This window comes from Grus americana, chromosome 16 (assembly GCF_028858705.1).
Source record: "Grus americana isolate bGruAme1 chromosome 16, bGruAme1.mat, whole genome shotgun sequence".
NCBI lineage: Eukaryota > Metazoa > Chordata > Aves > Gruiformes > Gruidae > Grus > Grus americana.
In genome coordinates, this window is record NC_072867.1 from 2,913,097 (window position 1) to 2,934,457 (window position 21,361).

General features: G+C 53.8%; 2 protein-coding genes across 4 annotated transcripts in view; one reads left to right on the forward strand and one right to left on the reverse strand.

The window, feature by feature from the left end:
* Positions 1-1,898: 1,898 nt before the first annotated feature.
* LOC129213592 (cytochrome b-c1 complex subunit 9) lies at positions 1,899-3,873 on the reverse strand. Its single transcript, XM_054843919.1, has 2 exons — positions 3,704-3,873; positions 1,899-2,170 (listed from the first exon to the last, which is right to left on the reverse strand). The coding sequence occupies exons 1-2, from the start codon at positions 3,842-3,844 to the stop codon at positions 2,123-2,125; spliced, it is 189 nt and encodes a 62-aa protein (XP_054699894.1). The 5' UTR covers positions 3,845-3,873; the 3' UTR covers positions 1,899-2,122.
* A 24-nt stretch (positions 3,874-3,897) lies between these two features.
* Positions 3,898-21,361, forward strand: part of ZMAT5 (zinc finger matrin-type 5) — a 33,526-nt gene continuing 16,062 nt past the window's right edge. For all 3 annotated transcript variants that reach the window (XM_054843917.1, XM_054843918.1, XM_054843916.1), the window contains exons 1-5: positions 3,898-3,997; positions 8,605-8,858; positions 10,597-10,659; positions 10,889-10,969; positions 17,632-17,743. In XM_054843917.1, coding sequence (XP_054699892.1) covers positions 8,732-8,858; positions 10,597-10,659; positions 10,889-10,969; positions 17,632-17,743 — 383 coding nt within the window. In that variant the 5' untranslated portion in view covers positions 3,898-3,997; positions 8,605-8,731. The remainder of the gene's footprint in view (positions 3,998-8,604; positions 8,859-10,596; positions 10,660-10,888; positions 10,970-17,631; positions 17,744-21,361) is intronic.

Genomic DNA, 21,361 nt, shown 5'->3' on the forward strand with positions numbered 1-21,361 from the left:
TCAGCCTTTCCTCATCACTGTTTCGTGTTGTTTTAGTGTAATGAGATCTAGCCACAGCCACTGAGACTAAAAGTACTCGAAAATCAGGATCAAGGCATCCTAAACAAGATGACAGTAGTATGGAAATCAGAGTTGAAGGCAGCAGGGTCAGTCCCTGGGGAGCTGTCTCCTCAATAACCGCCTGTCACACTCCGTGAAGCAGAACTGCCCTGATATCATGTTTGCTGTTGGGAAGGCTGGGAGCTAATAGTAAACAGTAGTTTGTAGCTGCTGAAAGGACTTCTCCTGAGGGCTGTTTTTTGTGATGGAGTTGTTCCCTAGGCGGGGAGACACACAAATTACTGCATTTACTTTGTAACCTGTTTGTAAGGTGCTCAGATGCTGTGGCAATGGCTGCCACTCTGTGCCCAGGCCAGCCTGGAGTATCTACCAGTGGTTGGTGATAAAACTGTTCCAGTTGCTGTTGTCATGGAGCATTAGCCTGTTTTTGGAGTGCTGTCCCCATCATGGAGATGAATTTTGAGGTAATTAGGCTTTGCTAGGTTAATCTGCTCCAGGTGCCATCTCCCCACCACCATGCTCTGTGTGGTGGTTTTTTTCTGGTACTGCTCTATAAATTAGAGCAGGCAAAGCTGCACTGGTGGTTGTCATCTGCACACTGAGGAAATTAGCAGGGGGTTGTGTGGAAGCTACTGTTCCAGGGTAGATCTAACTCTGCAGGAGCAGCGCTCTGGTAATAAGCTCCGTAGGCACATAGGTTGCTGCTGAGTTTTACGCAGAGGGCGGGGATGACGGGGCTGTGTGATTAGTGCTGCCACCAAACATGATATTGTGCTGGTGCCGCTTTTGGTAAGTGTGGAAACGACCGTCACCGTTGTGCAAATAAGATGAAGTCCCAAGCGCTCTGAGGACAAGATATTTCTTTGTGTCTCGGTACTGCCCAAACCCCCCGGTGCCAAGGCGCAGGAAAAAGGGAAATCACCTGCTAGGATAACTAACTCTGCTCTTTTATAGCTGCTGTTCTCTGGACTAATAGCTTCATTCGCTCTCTGCCGGTCTGCTGCGATGCTGCCTCCCCCTTCCTAATACTGTATTCATCTTTAGTTCTGGCTCCTAAGAAGCTGCAAATCTCTGCCACCTGCTCAGCGTAGCGTGAGGCTATCGGCACTGCAGACAGAGCTGGTGGTAGAGCAGGCGGACTTACACTGTACAAGATCATCCCAAGAAAGCTTAAAAATCTATGAAAAGCACAGCTGGGACTATAGTGAGGAGTGAGAGATGTGGCTGCTGGGTTCTACAGCATCAGGGCTGGCACAGGGGGAAGCAGGAGTCACTCAGCCAGATCTTCCTGCAGCCCCCTGAGAACCCAGAGGAATTAACCGAATCGTTACACCAGGCAGCACCTGAATAGCCCTTCCCTGCGAAGGAAGATGGGAGAACAGGGGAGGGCTCCTCCCTGGCTGCTGAGAATTACTCCTTCCCCTGACAGTCGGCTGCTGGAGCTGCACGCCTGGCATAGGGCTGAGCGCTCCTCACAGAGCAGGCTTGATGAGACGGGTCTGCCCGTCATGGCACAGAAATAGCTAGGAAGAGATCTACATCCTGTTTCAGTAGGTTCTGGACATTAAAAATGTGAATGATTTTAAATCACTTTTCTCTGAACAAGACTAGAAGGGAGCAGATACCTCCTTGCCCCTCTCAAAGTTCTCCTCAGGCAGAAGCGCAGGGTAGTGGCAGTAGACCACAGCTTTCAAGTCTTTCAAACCATTTTTAGGATGTTGTGATTTCTTGAAGTGTCTTGAAACTAAGGTGTAGGGCCACGTTTAAACATTCTCCATCTCCTGGCTAAGGAGAAGTTACAAGCAGGCCAAAGGATAACTCAGGTGAACACACAGGCATGAGACATGGACCAAGAATTTTTTATTTTAACACAGTAAGTTTGAGTACAGCAGCAGAACTCCTTGAGTCCATCTTGGTTTACATCATATCAGTAGGTGGCTGATATAATCTGGCTCGGAGCTGTTCAATCAGAAATCCATTTTGATAGCAGTAGTTTCAGGAGGCTGAATCCTTCTCTGCAGTGTCTTTTGCCACCCCAGGTTGGATCTTGCTGCTGAGCATTTCAGTCTTCATTTGTCTCGTACTTGTGCTTGATGTGTTTCCACAGTTTCTGTACACAAAACAAGGAAAGCAGAATAATTTTAAAAAAAAAAATCAATCCTCTTAGCCAGCTTTTCAGTGGTCCTGGGATAAAATTTCACTTTAAAATACAAGTTATCACAAAACCCACATCCGTTAACAGGCAACAGGAAGAGGGGAAAGAAGAGTTTGAATGAAAACACAGCCACGAATATAGCTGCTGTCATCTTGCTTCCCCTGTTCTGCTCTGCAAGCCAGAGATCAAGAGTATTCCAGTCACATTGCCTCGGCTTCCCGCTCAGACCAGAGAGGGCATCTCTGCCCCCAGAGATACGGGATGCACAGGAGAACCCTACTCCAGGTGCTGAAACCTGCTGGCACCATCGGGACCGAGGGAAGCGCTGCGCGAGGCACGTGCCCAGCTTTGTAGACGTTGTAGACAATGCTTTAGATTTAAAAAAAAAAAATATTTCCTCTTCCACCCTTGCTTGAGAAAATGTTAGTACACAGAAAATTAATGCTACAATTAAAAAAAAAAAAAGTTGAGTGCAAAGCTAAAGTTCAGATGGGATTTTATGTCAGATTTAACAAATGACTTGCTAAAAAGGAGAAGACCAGGCCCCTGGTTTTGCTCTTTACTGTATTTCCTCAGCTCACCCCAGCCCTGGTGAGGTATTTCAGGGCGGTGAAGATGTCACTTTGTGCGGTATCAGGTTTGAGCTGGTTTCATGACCTGGTTCAGGAGGCCAAAGAGGTGCTGTCAGGGAAGGCGCAGGGCAGCTCTTTCCAGCACCAGAGCCATTAAAATGCCCTGGCTGTCCGGGGAAACTGGGCCCTCCAAGAGACCCGAGGCAGGTGCTGCAGGATAGATGATCCATAAGCTGAGGCTGCGAACGTGCAACACACCAAGTTTTTTCTGTACTTGGTGCAAGATGGAAATGACAGCACCTCCTGCCCTTTCTTAGGGCATGCACTGCATCACCTCGTCCTGTGCAGGACACCGTTACATGCCCTGTCCAGCTGACTCAGTGTCCAGGCAGTTATTATCCCATCACAGCTCTACTTCGACACATAAGGACGACTTGACCCATCTCATCCAACACTCACACCCGGGACAGCAGACTCCACAGTCCGGGACAGCCGTTATCCCCTCCCGCTGCTAAGGGCAGATCCTGAGAGCCGGAGAGCTACAGGTAAGCAAGCTCAATCCATTTTAACCTTCCCGCACCCCACCGTCTTCAACACCTTTTCCCCAGCAGCCAGAGAAGCCCAAGAACACACGGAAGCCCTGAGTACCGAGCAAAAGCCTCTACGGACGGGGCAGCGCTGACCTGCAGCCCTGCCCTCAGGGAAATCAAGGTTGCGATTCAGCTGGGGGAGCACCCGCCGCACGCCGAGGCGGGCCCCGGGAAGCCGGGGGGCAGCCTGAGGTGCGGGCCCCGGGAAGCCGGGGGGCAGCCTGAGGTGCGGGCCCCGGGACCAGGCCCAGACGGGGCCGGCCTGACCTTCAGGGCCCAGGCCCGTGCCCGGAGCGGCCCCACGGTGCTGTACCGCCCTTCCTTACCCCCTCGTTGAGGTGCTCGAAGATGGCATCGGCGCCCTGGTCGAAGGCGCGCTCGAAGACGACGGCACCCAGGACGATGGTGAGGGCGAAGGTGGAGGTGCGGCGGAACAGCGCGCTGTACGCCTGCCGCAGCAGCGCCATCTTGCCCGCGCGCTCTGCGCATGCGCCGGGGTGGCGCTGAACCTTCTGGGAGATGTAGGCGCCGCCCCCTGGCCCAGCCGCTGAGCCTTCTGGGAGATGTAGGCGCCGCTCCCGGCAGGCGCCGCGCGGCCTAGGCCTGAGGCCTGGCAGGAGGTGAGTGCGGGGCGGCGGTGAGGGGCCTTGTCCGGGCGGCGGGTCAGAGCGCCGTCCCCTGCTTGTACCCCTGCTTGTACCCCTTCCTTCCCCCCTTCCTTCCCTTCAGCGGCTTCCGCTGGCCGACTCGAGTCTTTATTTTCTGCTTTTTTCCTTTTTTTTCCCTTGTTTTGTCCTTTTTTTTTAAATTTTTTTTTTTTTTGAGGTGAAATCAGCCCAGTGAGCGCAGGCCGGTGGGCTCAGTCCTCATTCCAGCTACAGCAAAATAAGGGCGTTGGGGGAGCCCCTGCCCGGCTGGGAGCTGTGGGGGCAGCTGGGGGCGGTGGGCCTGGCTGGGGACAGCAGGCACCCCTTGCCCAGGGTGACCTGTGAGGGGCAAAATTGAGAAGAAAGAGGGTTTTGTGTTAATGTCCTTTTCTGCTCAGCCCGTGGGGGAGGGCCGGGGGGTAACTGGGGGTTTACGTCTGGTTTGGGCCGGCTATGGAGGGCTGTAAGTGTCCTCAGCGTAGTCCGAGCGGGAGATGGATGCCGTGGCTCCCAAAAGCCAGAGGACGCTCGGACGGCCGCTCCAGAGGCCTCGGGATGACTGTGACATGGCCCCGTGTGGCACAGCTGAAGTGGAGATGTCCCCGTTCCTGCTTGTCACCTTCTCCTTGTGTCCGTCTTTCTGTAACCCCATCGAGGGCAAAGGGGCCCCGGGGTGGCTCAGGCAGCGATGGGGAGGAGAGGGACGTTTGGGGTTGGAAAGGGAGGACGGGCAAGGGGGGTGGGGGAATCTTTAAATTGAAGATTAAACCCTGGGTAGAATTCTTGTTAAACAAGCATCAACATTAAATTTCAGAACAGATCCTCCAGTGACACTCGCTCTGTCGTTTCATTTGTCTCGGCTGTTCAGGAAGAGCGCGTAGTCTGGCTGCGTAGTCATTTCTCTTAATTTATTTATGTTTGGTTCCCTGCTTGCAGCTACTGTGGAGATCTGTGGGATCTCTGGGGTAGGGCAAAGCCTGCGCTTGCACCGGAAGCCCGTGCAGAGCCTGGAAGGTGCCCAACACATTCCTGTGCCCTGCGTACGGCGTTATCCCTTTGAAAAGCTCAATTATCATTTTTCAAAGTTAACTGCTAGGGATTGTCTCTAAGACAAATCTCCCCAATAGCCTATAAACCGCTACTGCTAAGGTGCGTTTGTGTAATGGTCAGGTCGGTGTTAATCCTAAATCGAGCGGCAGATTTACGTCGGGCGTAATGGAAATCAGAGTCTGTCCCTGTGTCATTGCGAAGGTGCTGGCAGACTCTGCCAGTGTTTTGCATGTTCCCGTAGAGAACGGAGCACGTTTAAATTGGCAGCTGAGTATCATAAGCTTGACACTTGGATTTAATTAACTTTGCATCTATCTGGATACCCAAAGTGGCTGAAATGGCCCCGAGCCTGGGCTATAAGAAAGCAGAAAATTGAGGTCAAGCCCCAGCAGCAATTCTCAGGGTTCGGCGTGGGGAAAAGCAGTTACACCCAGACGAAAACAAGTCTGCCGAGTGCCCGTTTCTGGGTCACCTTCTTCCCTCCATCCACGTTTTGGGGAAGACAGTGAAAGAACCCCCGGAGAGTCCTAAATAAAATCTGTAGCTAGTTGAGCGCAGTGTGGAGGTGTTTTGGCAGCAGTTTGAGAAGGGAAAATGTAGGATGGTGCGCGTGAGATCTTGCCTGGAGTTTTACCAAGCACCTCAGCTCGATGAGCGAAACACCTGCTAGGTGTCTTAGAACATGCTCTTTCTTATAAAACATTGCTCCGAGAGGCTTACAACGGAGGATTTATTTGTTAATACTTTTAAGCATCGAGATAGAAGACAAAGCCCTGGATTTTTATTTTTTTTTAATTTTTTTTTTCAATTTGGATTTATGCGGAAAGACTTTTTAAGCTGGTACAAAGCTTGTCTGAAATCATTTGTGGCTGCCTGCCGGTCCAGGGGTCTGTTCGCCTGAATTCAATTGCAAATTAGGGTCTAGAAATGTTAAGAGGAAATGGCCGAGCTGAAGCGGTTCTTTATAAAGCAGCTACATTTACTTTATTTCATAATGACTAAGATGGATTTAATTAGAAAACATCTCTGTTTTCAACTAAATAATGCTCTTTGTTTACTGGTTGAGCCGTTTGGGAAAATGGAAATAGGTTAGCCAGCGTTGCTCGGAAGCAGCTTTTATTCCTACGTACTAGTTCAGCACAAAGCGCTGTGGATTGCTGATACTGCAGAGAGTTGTCAGAATCCAGCCAAGATAATCCATGCAATTGAATTCTTAAAAAGATGGAAATAAGTGTTCAGTGTAATCTTCGGAGGGGGCTATCTCTGGGAGGATCTGATGCTCCTCTAATTGCCTTTTTTTTTTTAATTCCATTCATCCCCTGCAGTGGGAATTGCTAGGGGAATTTGGGAGCTGGCACCTCTGGGGTTTGGGATCTGGCAGCCTGAAATCTAGGAGCTTTCTGCCCTCGTTGTTGGGGACGGAGGGGGAAACGAGCTGCCGCAATTATTGCCGTCGGGGTGATGAAAGGAAAAGTTTGAAATACGATTTCAAAGGCTGGCTGCTGCTGGGCTTCTGCAGGCACAATTCCGTTGAGATCTGTGGAAAGTTGTGTGGGACCACTGCAGAATCTCATTTGTTTTCCCCGTTCACAGCAGACGCTTCTGCAGAGATGGAGTGCAGGAGCCAGCAGCTTGAAGCAGGAAGCTTTTATGTTACCAGAAACTTTGGGAGACTATGGCGTAAGATGCAGAAGGGGGATTTTTCAATACTTAAAAGCCACAGCAGAGCCTGCCAGCGGGCCAGAGGCAGAGGGTAAGAGCCTTCCCTCTGGATTCCAGCAGCCCCACCACAGTGCAGCAAAGCTGGCTGCAAAACTCTGGGATGGTCTAGTAAAACCAGGGGAGAAAATTACGCCTTAACGTTCATTAAGCAGCACTTGAGTTTGGTTTCTTGGGCTGGAGTAGGACAGTTTCAGACCTCAAGCCCTCCAGAACGGAGTTAATGCCTTCTGAGCTGGAGCCAGGTCCGATTGCGTTTGCAGTCGCATCAGGGAGAGACGGCTGGCCGATCAGCACGGCCCACCGATGAGGAATTTCATCTGAAGAACGAGGAAAGGACCTTAAAATGAAGAGATTTCAAATTCAGTTGAGTCTCTGAACGTTTTACCTTCAGCGTGAATGTTTGCAAGCTGATTAAAAAAAAAAAAATCAGAAGATCGTTCCACTGAATGTAACCAGATGCAGATGGAGGAGGCTGCATCTTAACTTGCATCTTAACTTGTGGTGTGAGGCCCGAGAGATTTCCAGGGACTTGATTTTGAAGCAGCGGTTTTCGGGAGTGAGGGAAGGCCGGGATGGCTGGCTGGCAGGAGGTTTGGCAGAACTGCCTTAGCTCAGCGTGCTGGGCTCTGAGGGATTGCCTGTTGCTGCTGCTCTTCCCGCTGATTCTGAGGAATCGTTAGGGAGGCTGTGATTGATTCTGACCCTGTTTTATTTATAAAATCTTTATTTCTTGCGCTGGTCTCCATGCCATTTTTTAAACGCATTTGGCTGTCAAGGTGTCAAAAACTGGAGAATTGCTTTTGGAATTTATCTCCCGGTCCATCCATCTTTGGCATTTATCAGGTACCTTTATATCACTCGGGAGAGAACTTGTAGCTCCTTCAGGGTGTCTGTTGCACCTCCAGCCAGGACAGCAGCTGGGGACGGGGCTGCGCTGCATCACAAACCCCATCTGAGCTGCTCCAAGCCCAGCAGAGACGAGAGCACCCAAATTCTGTCCTGTTACCCCTCGATACTCACTGCAGAGTCTCCGGACCACAAATACATTTTGATAAAGCCCCTCTGCCCTGTGGGAGGAGAAGGACCGAGCATCTCCAGGTTGTTTTCAGTGGCTGTGGAGTTGGGGGTTCTTTCCTCCTCGTTGTAAGGCTGTTGTGATCTTAGTTACCGCCGGTGCGGTACTTGGGGAAGCGGACACATCTTGCTGCCGTAGGCTGGGGAGGATGAGGAGAGCGGTCCTTGATGGACAGGAGTGAATAGGTGAACGGAACGAAATGTTATGTCCTTTAGTGTTTGTTGTGCAGCTTCCTACTCGCAGTACAGGTGAGATCAGCTGGTTTACCATCTTGCAGGAGTTCCTGAGTTTCTTCCTTACCTCATAGAGATGGACATGGGGGAATTTCCTCCCTCTTGCCTGGCAGCGTGTGGCGGTTGCCTGTGGTCTGGGGTTAAAGTCCTGGGGCCCCGGGTGGAAGCTGTGGCATGGACCTCGAGTTCCTTCTCTTTGAACATTGGATGGTTTCTGCTGCACATTCCCTGATGCAGGTGGTGGCTGGGAGCCGTTGGCTCTCTAGGGTCTCTGTTTTGTGTGGTCTGAACTCCAGCGCGCTCGGGGAAGGAGAATTTTTTCGGCAGAGCTGTTGTTCCTTTGGGCAACAGAGGTAAGAAAGGGAGATCCGAGCCTGCTCTCCCACGTATATGCAGCAGGCGCTGCCTTGCCAGTCTCTGATGGACAGGAATATATACTAGTGGGTCTCACCTCTTTCTCTGTCTGCCAACCCCAAATGATTTGAGTTCTTCTCCTTTAGAAGCAGGCGCTGTAAATCTTGGATCCTTCGGCCTGTGCTTCCCCGTCCCCAGGGCAGGCGTGGCTGGGCTCCGAGGATCTGTCTGATGGTTCCCAGGCTGTGCTGATGCTGCTCTGCCAGAAGAGAGATGGGGAAAAGATACTTCTGTGACTACTGTGACAGGTCCTTTCAGGACAACCTTCACAACAGGAAGAAACACCTCAACGGAGTGCAGCATCTCAGGGCTAAGAGAGTCTGGTACGACTTATTCCGAGGTGGGTACCACCGACTGTCTCCTACTCCCTTTCTGGGACTGGGGAGGGGATGGATGAGCTGTGGGAGGGGGGAATAGAGAAAATAAATCAACACTGATGATTTATGTTCAGATTGTCTGTGCCGGTAAATTGTGGACTCGATATGTTGCTGTCAGGCGGTCTCAGAGGCAAAACCCTCATGTGTCTGGATGTGGGAAGGGGAAAGTGTAGACGTCAGCTGCGACTTGAGATGAGGTGGAAGAGATAGGGAGGTCGTTTCTGCGAACAGGAGTTGCAGATAAAGCTCTCTTGGCATCGTGGGCAAATCTGAGACAGGAGATCCAAGAGAACAAACTGAGTCACAGTTTCTGAAGGTAAGTTAGGTGCCTTCTGCAAACCGGAGTTGACCTCTGATGCGCAAGGAGCAAGGTGTGTATGGGTGTAGAAGGAGAAAGCGGGCTGGAAGGCAGGCTGTACACACGTGTTGCATGCACGGGCGGGAAGCTGGCCGCAGTTCTCTGCGCGGGGTGGAGGTGTCGGTTCTGAGGGCGGCCGTGGGAGAGGCTGAGGGTGCGGCTGCTTGACTGGAGATCCCAAAGGGTGAGGGTTGGGGAAGCAGCTCAAAGCACGGTGTGCTCAAACCTGTCTTAGCCAAGGCGTGGAGCAGAGGGGAGGGCTAGATGCACCGGGGCTTTGGCAGGGGAGGGATTGGAGTTCTGGGGCTGGGGGCTGTGTCAGGATGTGCTGGAGGTAAGCCCTGTGTCCTCTGCCTGTTGAACGACTCTTCTCCCCCAGCTCAGCGCTCTGACCTGGCTCACCGTGCAGGTACATGTGTTTTAATACCAGCACCAGCCCGAGGAGTATGGTGGGAATGTGTGTCCAGGGTGCTGAGAGCAGGACTCTGTATTTTGGTAGTAGCAAAGACTTAGTTTGGGTTAAACTGACTGTGAAACCATTGCCCGTATGTTCCTCTGCTTCCACCCGGTTCCTCAGGATCAGGAGTTGCAGGCTGTGTTTGTCTGGGGCTAGCTGGGTGAGGAATACCCTGCGGAGCCGTGGGTGGCTCTGCTGTCTGCTCAACCGTACGTGGAAGCTGGAAGGGACCACCAGCCCCAGCCCAGTTCTCGCTGGGTCAGCGATGGTGAGGCAGATTACCTAGCACTTTTCTTCTCACCAGGCTGCAAGCCTTGATTTCCCTCCAACTGATAAAATTCCTCATCCCGTCCCTGATTAGGGGGTTCATCTCCTCTTGTCTCCAGACTCTGTGACCTGGCATCAGCCAGCGCTAGTTCTTCCACAGTCTATGGGAGCTGCTGTGTCTTTGGGGCTCATTTTCCCCAGGACGTCTCTGCGAGGTGAAGGACCGTTTCGGTGGTGTCTGCCGGAGACTCGGCACAGGGTTCTGTGCGGCATCGCACGGAGCTTTTCCGAGAGCTCTGTGAGTCTGCCTGGTCTTTCTCTGCTGCACAGGAGTGCTGCAGAGTCCTTGCTTTTCTGTGATGCTTCTTCTCCCCTACTGGCATGGGGAAAAAAAAACCCACGAAGCAGAAAACAAAGGAGGTGATATTTGCAAGCCAGTGAAAAGCTGAAGCCGGGGTGCCAACAGGGACTGAAAACTCTCGATTTGTCTGTGGTTTAAGTTCCTGGTTGTCGTGTGAAATGGTTTCCCACTAGGCAACTGACCTGTTTGGGGCCACGATACGATGGGGTGTTGCTGCGCAAGAGATCTTTACCTTGGTTTGTCCTTTGTCTCCCCAAGATGCTGCCGCTATCCTGCAAGAGGAGCAAACCAAGAAACCTTGTCGGAAGTTTCTGCAAACAGGTGAGTTCTTCTGAGGTAGAAATAACTGCCTGAGCTCCGGCAGCTCCTTCGTGAGCCAGCCCGAGGCTGTTCTGCAGAGCCCTGGGATGCGCGTTTGTCTTGGAGGGAGCGAAGGGCTTGGGCCTGTGTGTCTGGCGCGCAGGTGTAGTGGATCTTGGGTTGCGTGCACATTTACAGGGGAGGACCTTGCGTGTGCGGCTCTCACGGAGCAACGTGACTTTTGTTCCAGGACAGTGTGATTTTGGGTCCAACTGCAGATTTTCCCACATGACGGAGCAGGACCTGGAGAAGCTGAGTGCCCAGGTGCAAGGTGAGTCCTCGAACAAGAAAATATTCGGGGCTCTCTGAGGAGGGGGAGTTGCTGCAGGGAGTGTGGGCTGCGCAGGAGGGGTTGTGCAGCGAGAGCCTGCGCTCCCGTGCTGCCTGTACGCAGCAAGCTGAGCGTGGATCCCTTCCGCCTGCCTCTCGGTGCCGTGTGAGCCTGTAGTGTGGCTGTAAGTGCTGCAGTTTTTCAGATGCTTTCTGCTCTTGATCTGCTGGCACAGACGCAAACCTAGAGTTGAGCAATGCTATTACTACCTAGCAGCAAGCATCTGAAGCAGAGAGTGGGCTTTCCGAGCCCTCGGGGGTTTGTTCAGTCAGGGAATAAAAACTGTCAGCAGCAGAGGGCACTGGTACATCATTTCCCCTTAAATTTATGGATTTGATTTCCCCCCACCTCTCTACTGTTACCAGGGAGCTGCTGCTTCCACTCTTGGGAAGAGCTAGCCTGCTGTCACTTGGGTTGTCCTGAGGAGAGGACATGGGGTCTTGGATCCAGAAATGGCCTCTGCTCACATGGCTTTGGGTGGAACTGAAGTTTGGGCAGAGGATGAATGGCAGCTGCTCCCCTGCCGTGGGTCTCCAGAGCACTTTGGAACTTTTTCAGTCTGGGAGTAGCACCTCCTTGCCCTAAAAGTGGTGGCAGCTTTGTTTTCCCTACAGGATTCGTTACTTGAGAAAATGTGAGCGAGGTGTTGGCGAGAACTTGTGGAGTGGTTGAGGTTTCCGCTGGAGACGGTCTAGTCCCAGCCCTACCTTGCTCAAAGTAAGGTAAACTAGAGCGGGCTGCTCAGGACCACGTCCAGTTGTGTTCTGAATATTTCCAAGGCTGGAGACTCTACAACCTCGATGGGCAACCTCTTCCAGTGTTTGCCCACACTTACAATAAAAATGTTGTGGGTTGGGGTTTTTTTAGTAGTTAAATGGAAATTCCTTTATTTCGGTTTGTGCCCGTCGTCTCTTGTCCTGTGAGCGGATACCATTAAGCAGAGTCTGGCTCCATCATCGTAACTCTCGGATATTTACACGTTATAAAATCCCCCTTTAGCCTTCCCATGTCCAGGCTAAGCAGTCCTAGCTCCCTCAACCTCTCCTCATCTGTCAGATGCTCCAGTTCCTTCACCACCTTTGCTGGCCTCCCTCCAGTATGTCCCTGTGGTACTGGGGAGCCCAGCACTGGACGTAGTCCTCAGACGTGTCCTCACCAGTGTGGAACAGAGAGGCAGGATGGCTTCCTCGACCTGCTGGCAACGCTCTTCCTAATGCAGCCCAATTTCTGAGCAGATCTTGTGCCCACACTGCTAGCTGAAGCCAACTGTTGTTTTGCCAATAGTCTGGCAAAAAGAGGCTTAAGTGTTGAAAGCGCGTGCGTGTGTGTGTGTGTACGTGAATGCAATGAGATTTGGGGTGTGCGTGGGGTAGAGACTCTCTCCTGGCCTTCTGAGATTTGGGGAGGCAGGGCTCTGCTGAACCTGGGCAGCAGGAGGAAGGCAGGCACTACCGAGCTATTCCAGTCCTCGCCGTTGCTGAGTCAGTCTGCGAGTCCCTGAGGTGACTGTGAATCAATCGCTAAACAACGCCGGCAGTCAATAAAACCCATCTCGTCGAGCTGTGTGGGAGACAGAGTGCTCCAGCCAGCCCTTCTCGGAGCGGCAGTCGTGCTCCTCTTCCCCTCTGCCAGCCCAGAACCTCTCCCCGACCCTTCTCCGCTGCGGGGTTTAAGTGCTGGGCTCCCGAGAGGTGGCATAGGACGTCAGCCTGTTTGCAGGAACCTGTAGCGTTTCCAGTCATTGGAGGCTGTTTATTAGAGGGGAAGTGAAAGCTCTTTGGAGCAGAGCGGAGCTGCGGGGGAAGGCTGGCAAGCTCCTCTGCGCTTGGGCAGGTTTCTTTGCCAATTACACTTGTTATTGAATATTGACTTCTGTCAAATGGGTCAGGTGTAAGTGGAGAATTGGCTAGTGAGAGAGCTGATTCCTGGGAGATTACTTGGAAACCTTGCATTTGTATTACCGAGTCAAACATTTAATTAAACAATTAGACTTAAAGGAGCGGTGGCCAGGGGACGGCGGGGTGCCTTGTCCTTGGCTGTGCTGCTCTAACACGAATGCCTGGTTGTACAGTTAAATCCTGCTCACCTCTCTCGTGCTGTTGCTCCGTGGAAATCCCGCGTGAGCCGAGCGAGCAGGCTGAGCATTTTAGACCTCTAAATCTGATCAGTTGAGCCCGCAGAGTGCTTGGAGGGATTTGATGGAGGGAAGAGCTCAGCAGGACTTGGTGGAGAAGAGATGCAGCCCATAACAAAGTAGACTGGGTGGAAGGAACAGCTGCAAAAAGCCAAGCCGCCGTTTGGCGTGCCATGGGGACGCTTCCCCACTCCTTAGGCTACTGAAGCATCGGTGTCTCAGAGGGTGAGGCCTAGGGCAGAGTTTAAGGCAAGCTCATGTGCTGGCAGGTTGGACTGTAGGTTGCGTTAGACCTGATCCTGGTGGCATGTCCGTCAGGAACGTCCCTATATGCGTTGGCACCTGGTCCCGGTGTTTGTGTGCTCTGAGGCATCGCAGGCCACAGCCAGCGGGGTGACACGGTACAGCTTGGAGCCGTGCTCTGGATCAGGCTGCCTCTCACCGAATTGTCAGTGTCCGCAGAGATTTCCCGTCTGAACCCGCAGCGTCTGGGAGATTTTGACAGGCTTGCAGCCGGCGGGGGGGTCAGGGATTTGAGATGAGCTGAGCTGAGAGGCTGGAAGCTCCGGAGCCCTCTCACCGCGTTGTGCAGAGCCTTGTGTGGCCGTGCTGGAGATGACCACGCTCTGCCTCTGGCGGGGACGGTCTCCTGGTGGGTCCACGGTGCTGCTGAACTCCGCTTTCCTCAGCTCTGGTGCCTGGGCGTAGAAGCAGAGGAGCTGTCAGCCTGTGTTGTGTCCCCTTGTCCGGGGGCAGACGCTTCAGAAAAAGGTGCCGAGAAATCCTGTAGTGAAGCGGTGTAGCCCACTCGCCCGTGTTCCAGGGTGGCCTTGCACCCTAACCCACAGCAAAGCCTTTTCTGACTTTATTTAATGCTGCTAAACCACGATGGCACTTTCTTTGTCATGTAAATATTGAACCTGTCCCTGAATCCCCGTTGAGTGTTTGGTGTTGGTAGTTCTGTGTCAGGGAGCTTCCCTTGCTAATGACGCGTCTTTATTGCAGCCAAAGGAAACATTACATTGTTCTTAACGTTTGGCCTTTTCCATGCAGGGAATTCACCCTGTTGTTTGCGTTAGTCTTGTGGGTTAAGTAGGAAAAATTCTGGACGGTTCGCTATTCTGTAATGGCTTAGAGCGTGTCCTAGTTTGGCTTCAGCATTTCTGCACCCCGTAGAATATACTCATCAAGAAGCAACAGTTTCCACCTTCAACGGGGAGGGAGGCATATTCCCAGCTGTTGCCGCATCAAAGCATTACCCTTCTGCATCTGCTGCATCATTCATCAGCAAGACACTTCCAGGCTGTCATTTTAAGTACAGTCATGTCAGGAAAAGTCACTGTCAAATTGCTATCTCCTTGCTTCAAGTTATTGGCTCCCTGCTAATCTGCGTCACTTCTGCAGGTAGTATTGACACAACCCGGGCTCTTCGGTGAGCTCCAGCCAGCCGGAGCTGCGAGGGGAGAGTAAGGGCACGGTTGGGTGAGTGTTTGCAATATATCCGTGTGATTGAAAGAATATGAGTGACCCTGCTGGAGGTGGCTGTAGTCAACCAGTTTAACTTGGCGATGAGCAGGAGAAGGAGTGTCCTCGCGGTCGGCTGCCGCTTCTTAAGCCACTCATATTGCAGGGCCTCCTCAACATCATCCCTCAGCCACAGTTTGCCGCTGTTCATGTGCTCTGGAGGAGTTTGGGCTGTCACATCTTCCTGCCCAGGGAGGGAGCTGAAGGATTACGTGGAAATCTCTGCGCTGGGTGACCTGCTCGGTACTGGTGGTTGCATCTCGCACACGGTGGTGCCACATTCAGGAAGAAAACTCATGCTGAAAGTTGTATAGGGAGAGAAGATAAATCTGGACTCCCACTCTGGCATCATTAGAGAGGCATTTCATGACTACAGACACTCTTTTAATTGGCTGTAATTAGACTTTGAAGCAAACACCCCAGTGAGAAGGAGGGGGGGAAGCACCTTCACACCTGGCTGGCTGACTGCGCGGCCATGTATGAGGAGTAAGGGCTGGTAGTTGTGTTTCAGAGAGACATCTTGGAACGCTCGTTGACATTCAGGGGGTATTTCCAATCTCATGGTGGCTTTGGTGGTCCCTGGATGGGATGGCGTGCGCTTCAGAGGAGGAAGAGATGAAGGATTTGCCTTTTTGATGGGCGTGTGTCAAGGTGGACAGAGCCAGACAGTTGCCCGTACCTGCTGCCTTGTTTCTCAGCCTGAGGGTTGGAGTGCTTTGGAGCAGTAACTCGTGGAGCTGCGTGAAGGGGGACCCAGCTGGATGTCTTTCTAACCTGGACACCTGGGGCCTCATTTAGGCCAGCGTGAGCCTGGAGTCGTTCTGCTGCAGCCAGCGAGCTTTTCTGGATGAGGCAGCGAGTCGTGGCTGCTCGAGTCCGTGGGCTCCCACCCGTTCCTGGTGTGGCACTTTGGGGCTCCCTGCTCTAAACAGAGAGGCTTTGGCAGTTACTGATCTGTTCTGTGGGGGGGCTTGGACTGGGATGAAAAGGAAATCTCCGTGGTAGGAAGAGGTGGGAGAGGTTTCTCTCTGTGACTTTCTTCCCTGCCTCATCGAAGCCTCTCACAACCCCTCGCTGAGGTGGGATGTGCCCAGGCGCTCAATAGATGGAGAAACCTGGACCAAAGGGAAATAGGGTGGTCAAGGTTGCCACGGAAGTCTAACCTGCGAGCCAAATTCGAATTTCCTGAGTTTGAGCAGCGCCCAGCTCACCAGACTGAGCTTCTTGCCTCCCCAGTGCCCTCACCTGGCCAGGCTGTCGGGTTGGCCCCAAATAGCTCTGCTGCGGCTTTGCTCCTTGGAACCAACCGTAGGAGACTCGAACAGTCCTGTCTCCAACTGTATCCTTATCGCCGGGTTGCAGAGCAGCACCTCGACATCAGGACCGCAGCAGGCTGTCTTTGTGGTGGCAGCGAGTACATCGTCACTCCTCCCGGCAGCGGCAGATGAAAAGGCTGGATGACAAATTATCCATCTCCGGCTGCTCATTGTGTAGCACGTTTCTGCCATCCTTATTAATATTCAACAGGCAGATGAATAATTGGTTGCCACCACGAGAATGAAGTGATCCTTCACTCTGCCCAAGCAATATTAATTTCACACCCTGTCTGGAAACGTATAATATTTTCCTTAAACGTGTGACATATGGTGGGTAGGTGTGGAGCCGGCTCCTGGTGGCTACGGCTGCAGGTGGCTGCTGCTGGGGTGGGACTGCTGGCGGGTTGATCTCTAAATGGGATCAGGGATCCCCCGGAGCGCTTGTCCCCGGAGGGTTTGATGAGCAGGGCAAAGGGGAATGACACACAGCTGCTTCGGCTTCCTTTTTATTAATATCAGTGTTTGTTTTTCAAAGTATCACATTCCCTTTTCTGTTAGGTGGGAACTTTCCACTGGGCTGGAGATCTAACAGCTCCGAGCATCCCAGCCCGCGCTGCCTGGCGTGCTGTCAGGAGTATGGCTGTGTCGTTCGTGTCAAGGACTCGTGCTAGACCCTGTTCTCCGCTAGCATCCCTTCCTGCTGTGTCACTTTGTCACCGGGGAGCTTTGCTAACTGGGTAGCTGCGGATTTCTGCCCGGTGGGAGGGACTGGTGAGTGCTGGGCTGCCCCGCTGGCTCTGAGCCCTTCTGCCCGGAGAGGACGGCGCTGCAGGACGGGGCGCCTGCGGGCATCTGCCCCACGCAACCCCCCCGGGGTGATGGAGGGGTTGAAAGCTTGAAAGGACCTCAGGCTGCCCTGTCTCTTGGTAGACAGCAGAGGTTTCCTACTGGTTTCCTTGCTCGTTCCTAACTTGCATGAGAAAATGCAGGAACTTGTTCCCCTGCCTCCCTCCGCCGTGCTCTGCTCTGATTTTGCACCTAGGCTGAGCCGGGCTGGGCGACAGCCTCCCTCCCCATCTCTGCAGGGGCTGGGGACGCATCACGCGGCGTGCGCCTTAAACAGACCTGACAGCGTCTCTGAAATCCCGTCTCCTGGTTGTACGCGCACTCTGAACCTTTCAGACTCTCGCGGCCTGCCAAGTCTGCATCGATCCGGACAGACGTCCCTGTCACTCCCACCTAACTGGGCAGAGGTGGCAAAGTCCCTCCTGCCAGTTGGAGGGATGCGTCTTTGGAAACGGCTCAGGGCTCGGGGCCAGCAGAGGCTGTTTCAGGCGAGGATGAGGACGATCTACCCCGAGGGGAGATGTCAGACTCCCCTCAGCTAAGCGCCCAAACTGCCGCCGTGCTCGCTGGCTTAGTTCTTGTTCCCGGCTCTGGCTGGCTGGAGCTGTCACCAGTGGGGAGGCCAAGCATCAGATGGCAGGTGGGCAGTGGAGGAGGAGGGGCCGCAGATTGCAAACTCTCCACCATAAGAAACTATGCAGGGTAATGAGCAGCGGGTTTAATGGAGTGAAAGGACTGCAGCGCGAGCGTCTGATAGCCCTCTGTCTCTGTCTCTCAACCAGGGGAGCGGAGATCCAAGGAGCTGCAGCAGGAGGGAGCAGATGTCCCGCCTGGCGCCATCGAGGACTGGCTGGAGAAGAGAGCAAAGAGACTGAGCGCGGCTCAGAGTAACAGGTACTGGTGGCTGGGGAGCATCCGTGTGAGGGCTGGCCCGCACGATGCAGAGGGGGATCCCACAAGAGGGGTGTGAGTGGGACGGGGGAAGGCGCAGGTGATCAGAGGTCCCAACTCGATGGGACCCCCCGAGCTGTCATTTAACACCCTGCCAGTGCTGCGCACCTGCTCTCGGCACACGCCACGGACACGCGTACGGATCCGGTCTCGCGTGCCCGCGTCAGAGGTGCGTGCGCGTGTCCCCCCGTGTGCCCGGGGGACAAGCCAGGCCTTGCTGCCAGCGGCTGCGTCCCTGGGGGAGGCAAGCAGAGGGGTGCTCCCGTGCTCCCCGCGGGGCGCGCAGGCATGGCTGGAGGGACGGTGCCGCTGCGGTGCCGAGTTACTGACGCCCGGAGTTCAGTGGCTGGAGCCCGGTCTCATCTGCTGACAGCTTCCCCATCCTCTGCCTGCCCTGTCTGCACATCCCTGCCAGTGAGAGGGCGGAATTAGCTCCTCCTCACGGCATTCATTCGGATTCGGGCGCCTGCCGGTGCCTGCTGCTTCCTTGCTCACCTGACTGTGCCGCAGGCTTAATTGGATGACATTTGGGCAGGTGCCAAATCTCTCTTTTGTTCTTTTTCCTGTTTGCTCCTGTCCTCTCTGCATTTGGTCTGGGCAGGATCTTCCTTCTGGTGCTTGTCTGGGCTTGTTGCTTTCTGTTCGCTCCATCCATCAGCTCGGCTGCCCTTAGTCTGGCAGTGGTCCTCACTGACAGCCGTAACCTTCCTACCCCCGTACACATCATGTGCCCCGTTTTGCTTGTTCTGTCCCTGAATCCCTCGATCTTGGAGTAGCCCTTCTCTTCCAGAAGAGAGAAACATCGCCATACCCAGCAGAATTTCCAGACCTCTATAACTACTTGGTCCCTGCTGCCTCCAGAGATGCACAAGACTTTGAATTTGTAGGTTTGTTGCTTTCTGCCCGGCCTCTCTGCCCCTGCAGGCCCAGAAACCATCTGCTACAGGAACCAAACGCCAACTATTCAAAGCTTCTCTTCCTCTGTCTGGCCTCGATGATGCTCGTCCCTATCATTTCTCTTCTCCCCTTGTGCTCCCCAGCCCCAGCCTTGCCCTTCCGAGCAACTGTGTGTTTTGCCTTGCCGGGGAAGAGGGGCTGGTTTGGGCAGGTCCTGGTGCCTGGGGAGCCCGTGTTCCTCCTGAAAATGCTTTTAAGGACAAGGAGCTCCGTCTTCCTCCTGCAATCCCAGACCTCGAGGTCCCTGAAATGTGGCAGAATCTCTGGCAGGGTCTGATGGTGCTTTGGGGAATTTGTGGGTTTGGATGATGACCTGCCCAGGGGCTGCCTTGCCTGGCTGGTGACGCCAGTAAAGACCGTTAGTCTGCACAAACCAGTAGAGAACGTGCTCTCGAGGGCAGTCATCTCTGAAAGAAGGTGCTGGAGACCCAGCTCCACCTCTGTCTTCTCTGGCAGCGCTGAGGAGGAAGGATTCAAGCCGGGACGGAACAGGTCTTGGAAGCGTGATGGGAAGCTCTTGCTGCGTTAAGCTGCAGCCCGCGAGCGTAGCTGAGTTTCTGTCTCTGCCTTGCCGGGGGCTTTCTAGCAGGATACCTGGCAGGTGGTCCCAGGTGGAGCTGCTGCCTTGTGCGGTCTCCAAGTACACCACAGCATGAAGAAAACGCCGTGCTGGACTAGAAGTGGCCGTGTGGCCCGGCGCTGCCTTGGCCGAAGGGCAGCGCTTTCTTCAAGGCGGTGACTTGAGCACCGTGTCTGTCTGTCACCTAAATAAGCCCCGTGGATGGAAAATCGCCACGCTGCTTTCCACCCGCCGTTCGTGCAGCCGCTCTCCCAGCCTGGCCGGGCTCAAGGGGACAATCTTCGTTTGGAAACCTCCACCCGATGCGTCTTTTCAAAAGCCACGCTGTGCCGTTGCTTTCTGGAGAGCTGGGGCGGAGCTGGATGGAGTTTGTGTAGTTCTCTTAGCAGAGGAGCTCTGCCAGGGTGTGATTGATTTTTAAGCTGATTTCCAAAGGAAACGGAGCGTGTCCGTGCGCATGAGCGTGTGCTGCTGCCATAACTGCCACGGAGCCCACTTGCTGATTTCCATCAGAACGGGGTCTGAGGCCTCGAGGATAGTGAGATACTACAGGTTTCATCAACGGGGAAGTGCGTAGAGGAGAGGGATCCCATTAATGCCTTCGGAAAGGCAATATCCTTCACCCTTGCTACACACCGGAGAATCCACGTGGGGCAGCCATGCTGAATGCTCCAGCTGTGGGTAAACCTGTGATAGCGCTCGCATCTTACGAGACCCCAGGGAATTGAGTACCCAGACAGCATCCTCCCTATTGATGAGTTCTGCTGCTCCCAGAACAGCTCGTTAGTTGATAGCTGTGCTGTTCCACCTTGCGGCGTGCCTTGTCCTGCTCCCCACGCCACCGAACTGCTGCTGCTCCCCAGCCTGCGCGAGCGACGGCGCCTGGACGTACCGTAAGATATTCCTGCCCGAGAGGGGCTTGGTGTGCGTCCTAGCAGTCTTGTCTCCCCCTTGGCTCTGAAGAATCCCCGTCAAGGGGGAGAAGCGTTAAACCAAACGACTTTGCTCTGTGCTAGTTGCCTAGATAACACCGCACTCAACTTCTGCAGCTGGCTTTTGGCCATGTCGTCGGCCCTGCAGGGAGAGGAGGGTGCTGCTTCTCTGGAGCATTATGTAAAGGAGTTTGATTAGATTTCTTCTGGCATAACAATTAAAAAGATTCATCAGGATCAGAGGTAGAGGCCTGAGAAGCTGGAAGGCTGCTGTCAGGGCTGGCGCTAAAGAAAGATGAGTTTCCTGCACTCAGGAATTAATGGAAAAGGTATGTTTCCCATGAATTTAAACCTGCCCTGGCCAAGCGCTTTCTTCAGCTGGAGGGAGATAAGGGAGCGATGCTCCTTGCTTTTGCACTTCTTCGGTCAGGTGTGGTGTTTGCAGCGGCCTCAGCTAGTAAACTTGAGAGAGAGAGAGAGAGCGAGATGAAGCGTTTCCCAGGCTGTGAGCTGGAGGAGGAAGCCTGTTCCCTCTGCTGAAGGGTGCTTCTGTGAAAACACCCCGTCGTTTTGGCAGCTCCTCCATTTCCGAGGGGTCCTTGTCCTTTGGGAAGTGCACAGCTGGCTTGGGATTCAGGCTGCTCGGAAAGAAACAGCTGCTGATTTTGTTTGTTCTTCTCAAAACTCAGCTGTGTGAAGAGGCGAGAGCAGCTGGGGCTGGGAGGGGACGGGGCCAGCCCTGCTCCCAGCAGCGGTGCCTGGGGCTGCCGCCCCTCTCGGGGGGCTGCGCCTGCTTTCCCCCCCCGCCAGACCCCCTCACCCGAGTGCTCCCACCTTATTTTTCCGCAGCGTGCGCTACGTTAGGAAGCACCGACTGCTCGAATGGGCTTGGGGGGTGGTTCTGGACCAATTCTGCTGCTTGATTTGGCGTGGGAGGGGTGAATATATCTGCTTGCTGATAACCAAACCCTCCTGTGCTGCACACCCCCCCTCTTTTGGGGGCTAGCGGAGGGGGCACAGGGAAGCTCAGCCCCTCAGCAGGGCCTTGTTATCAAACTGAGATGGCCCCGTCTCACCGCTGCCCCTTCCATC

What these genes read in the sequence shown, in the direction of transcription:
- LOC129213592 (XM_054843919.1), bottom strand. Translation starts at nt 3,844, where the DNA reads ATGGCGCTGCTGCGGCAGGCGTACAGCGCGCTGTTCCGCCGCACCTCC. An exon ending in TCGAGCACCTCAACGAGGGG is followed by an intron (nt 2,171 to 3,703) that starts GTAAGGAAGGGC and finishes TTTTGTGTACAG; the next exon opens with AAACTGTGGAAACACATCAA.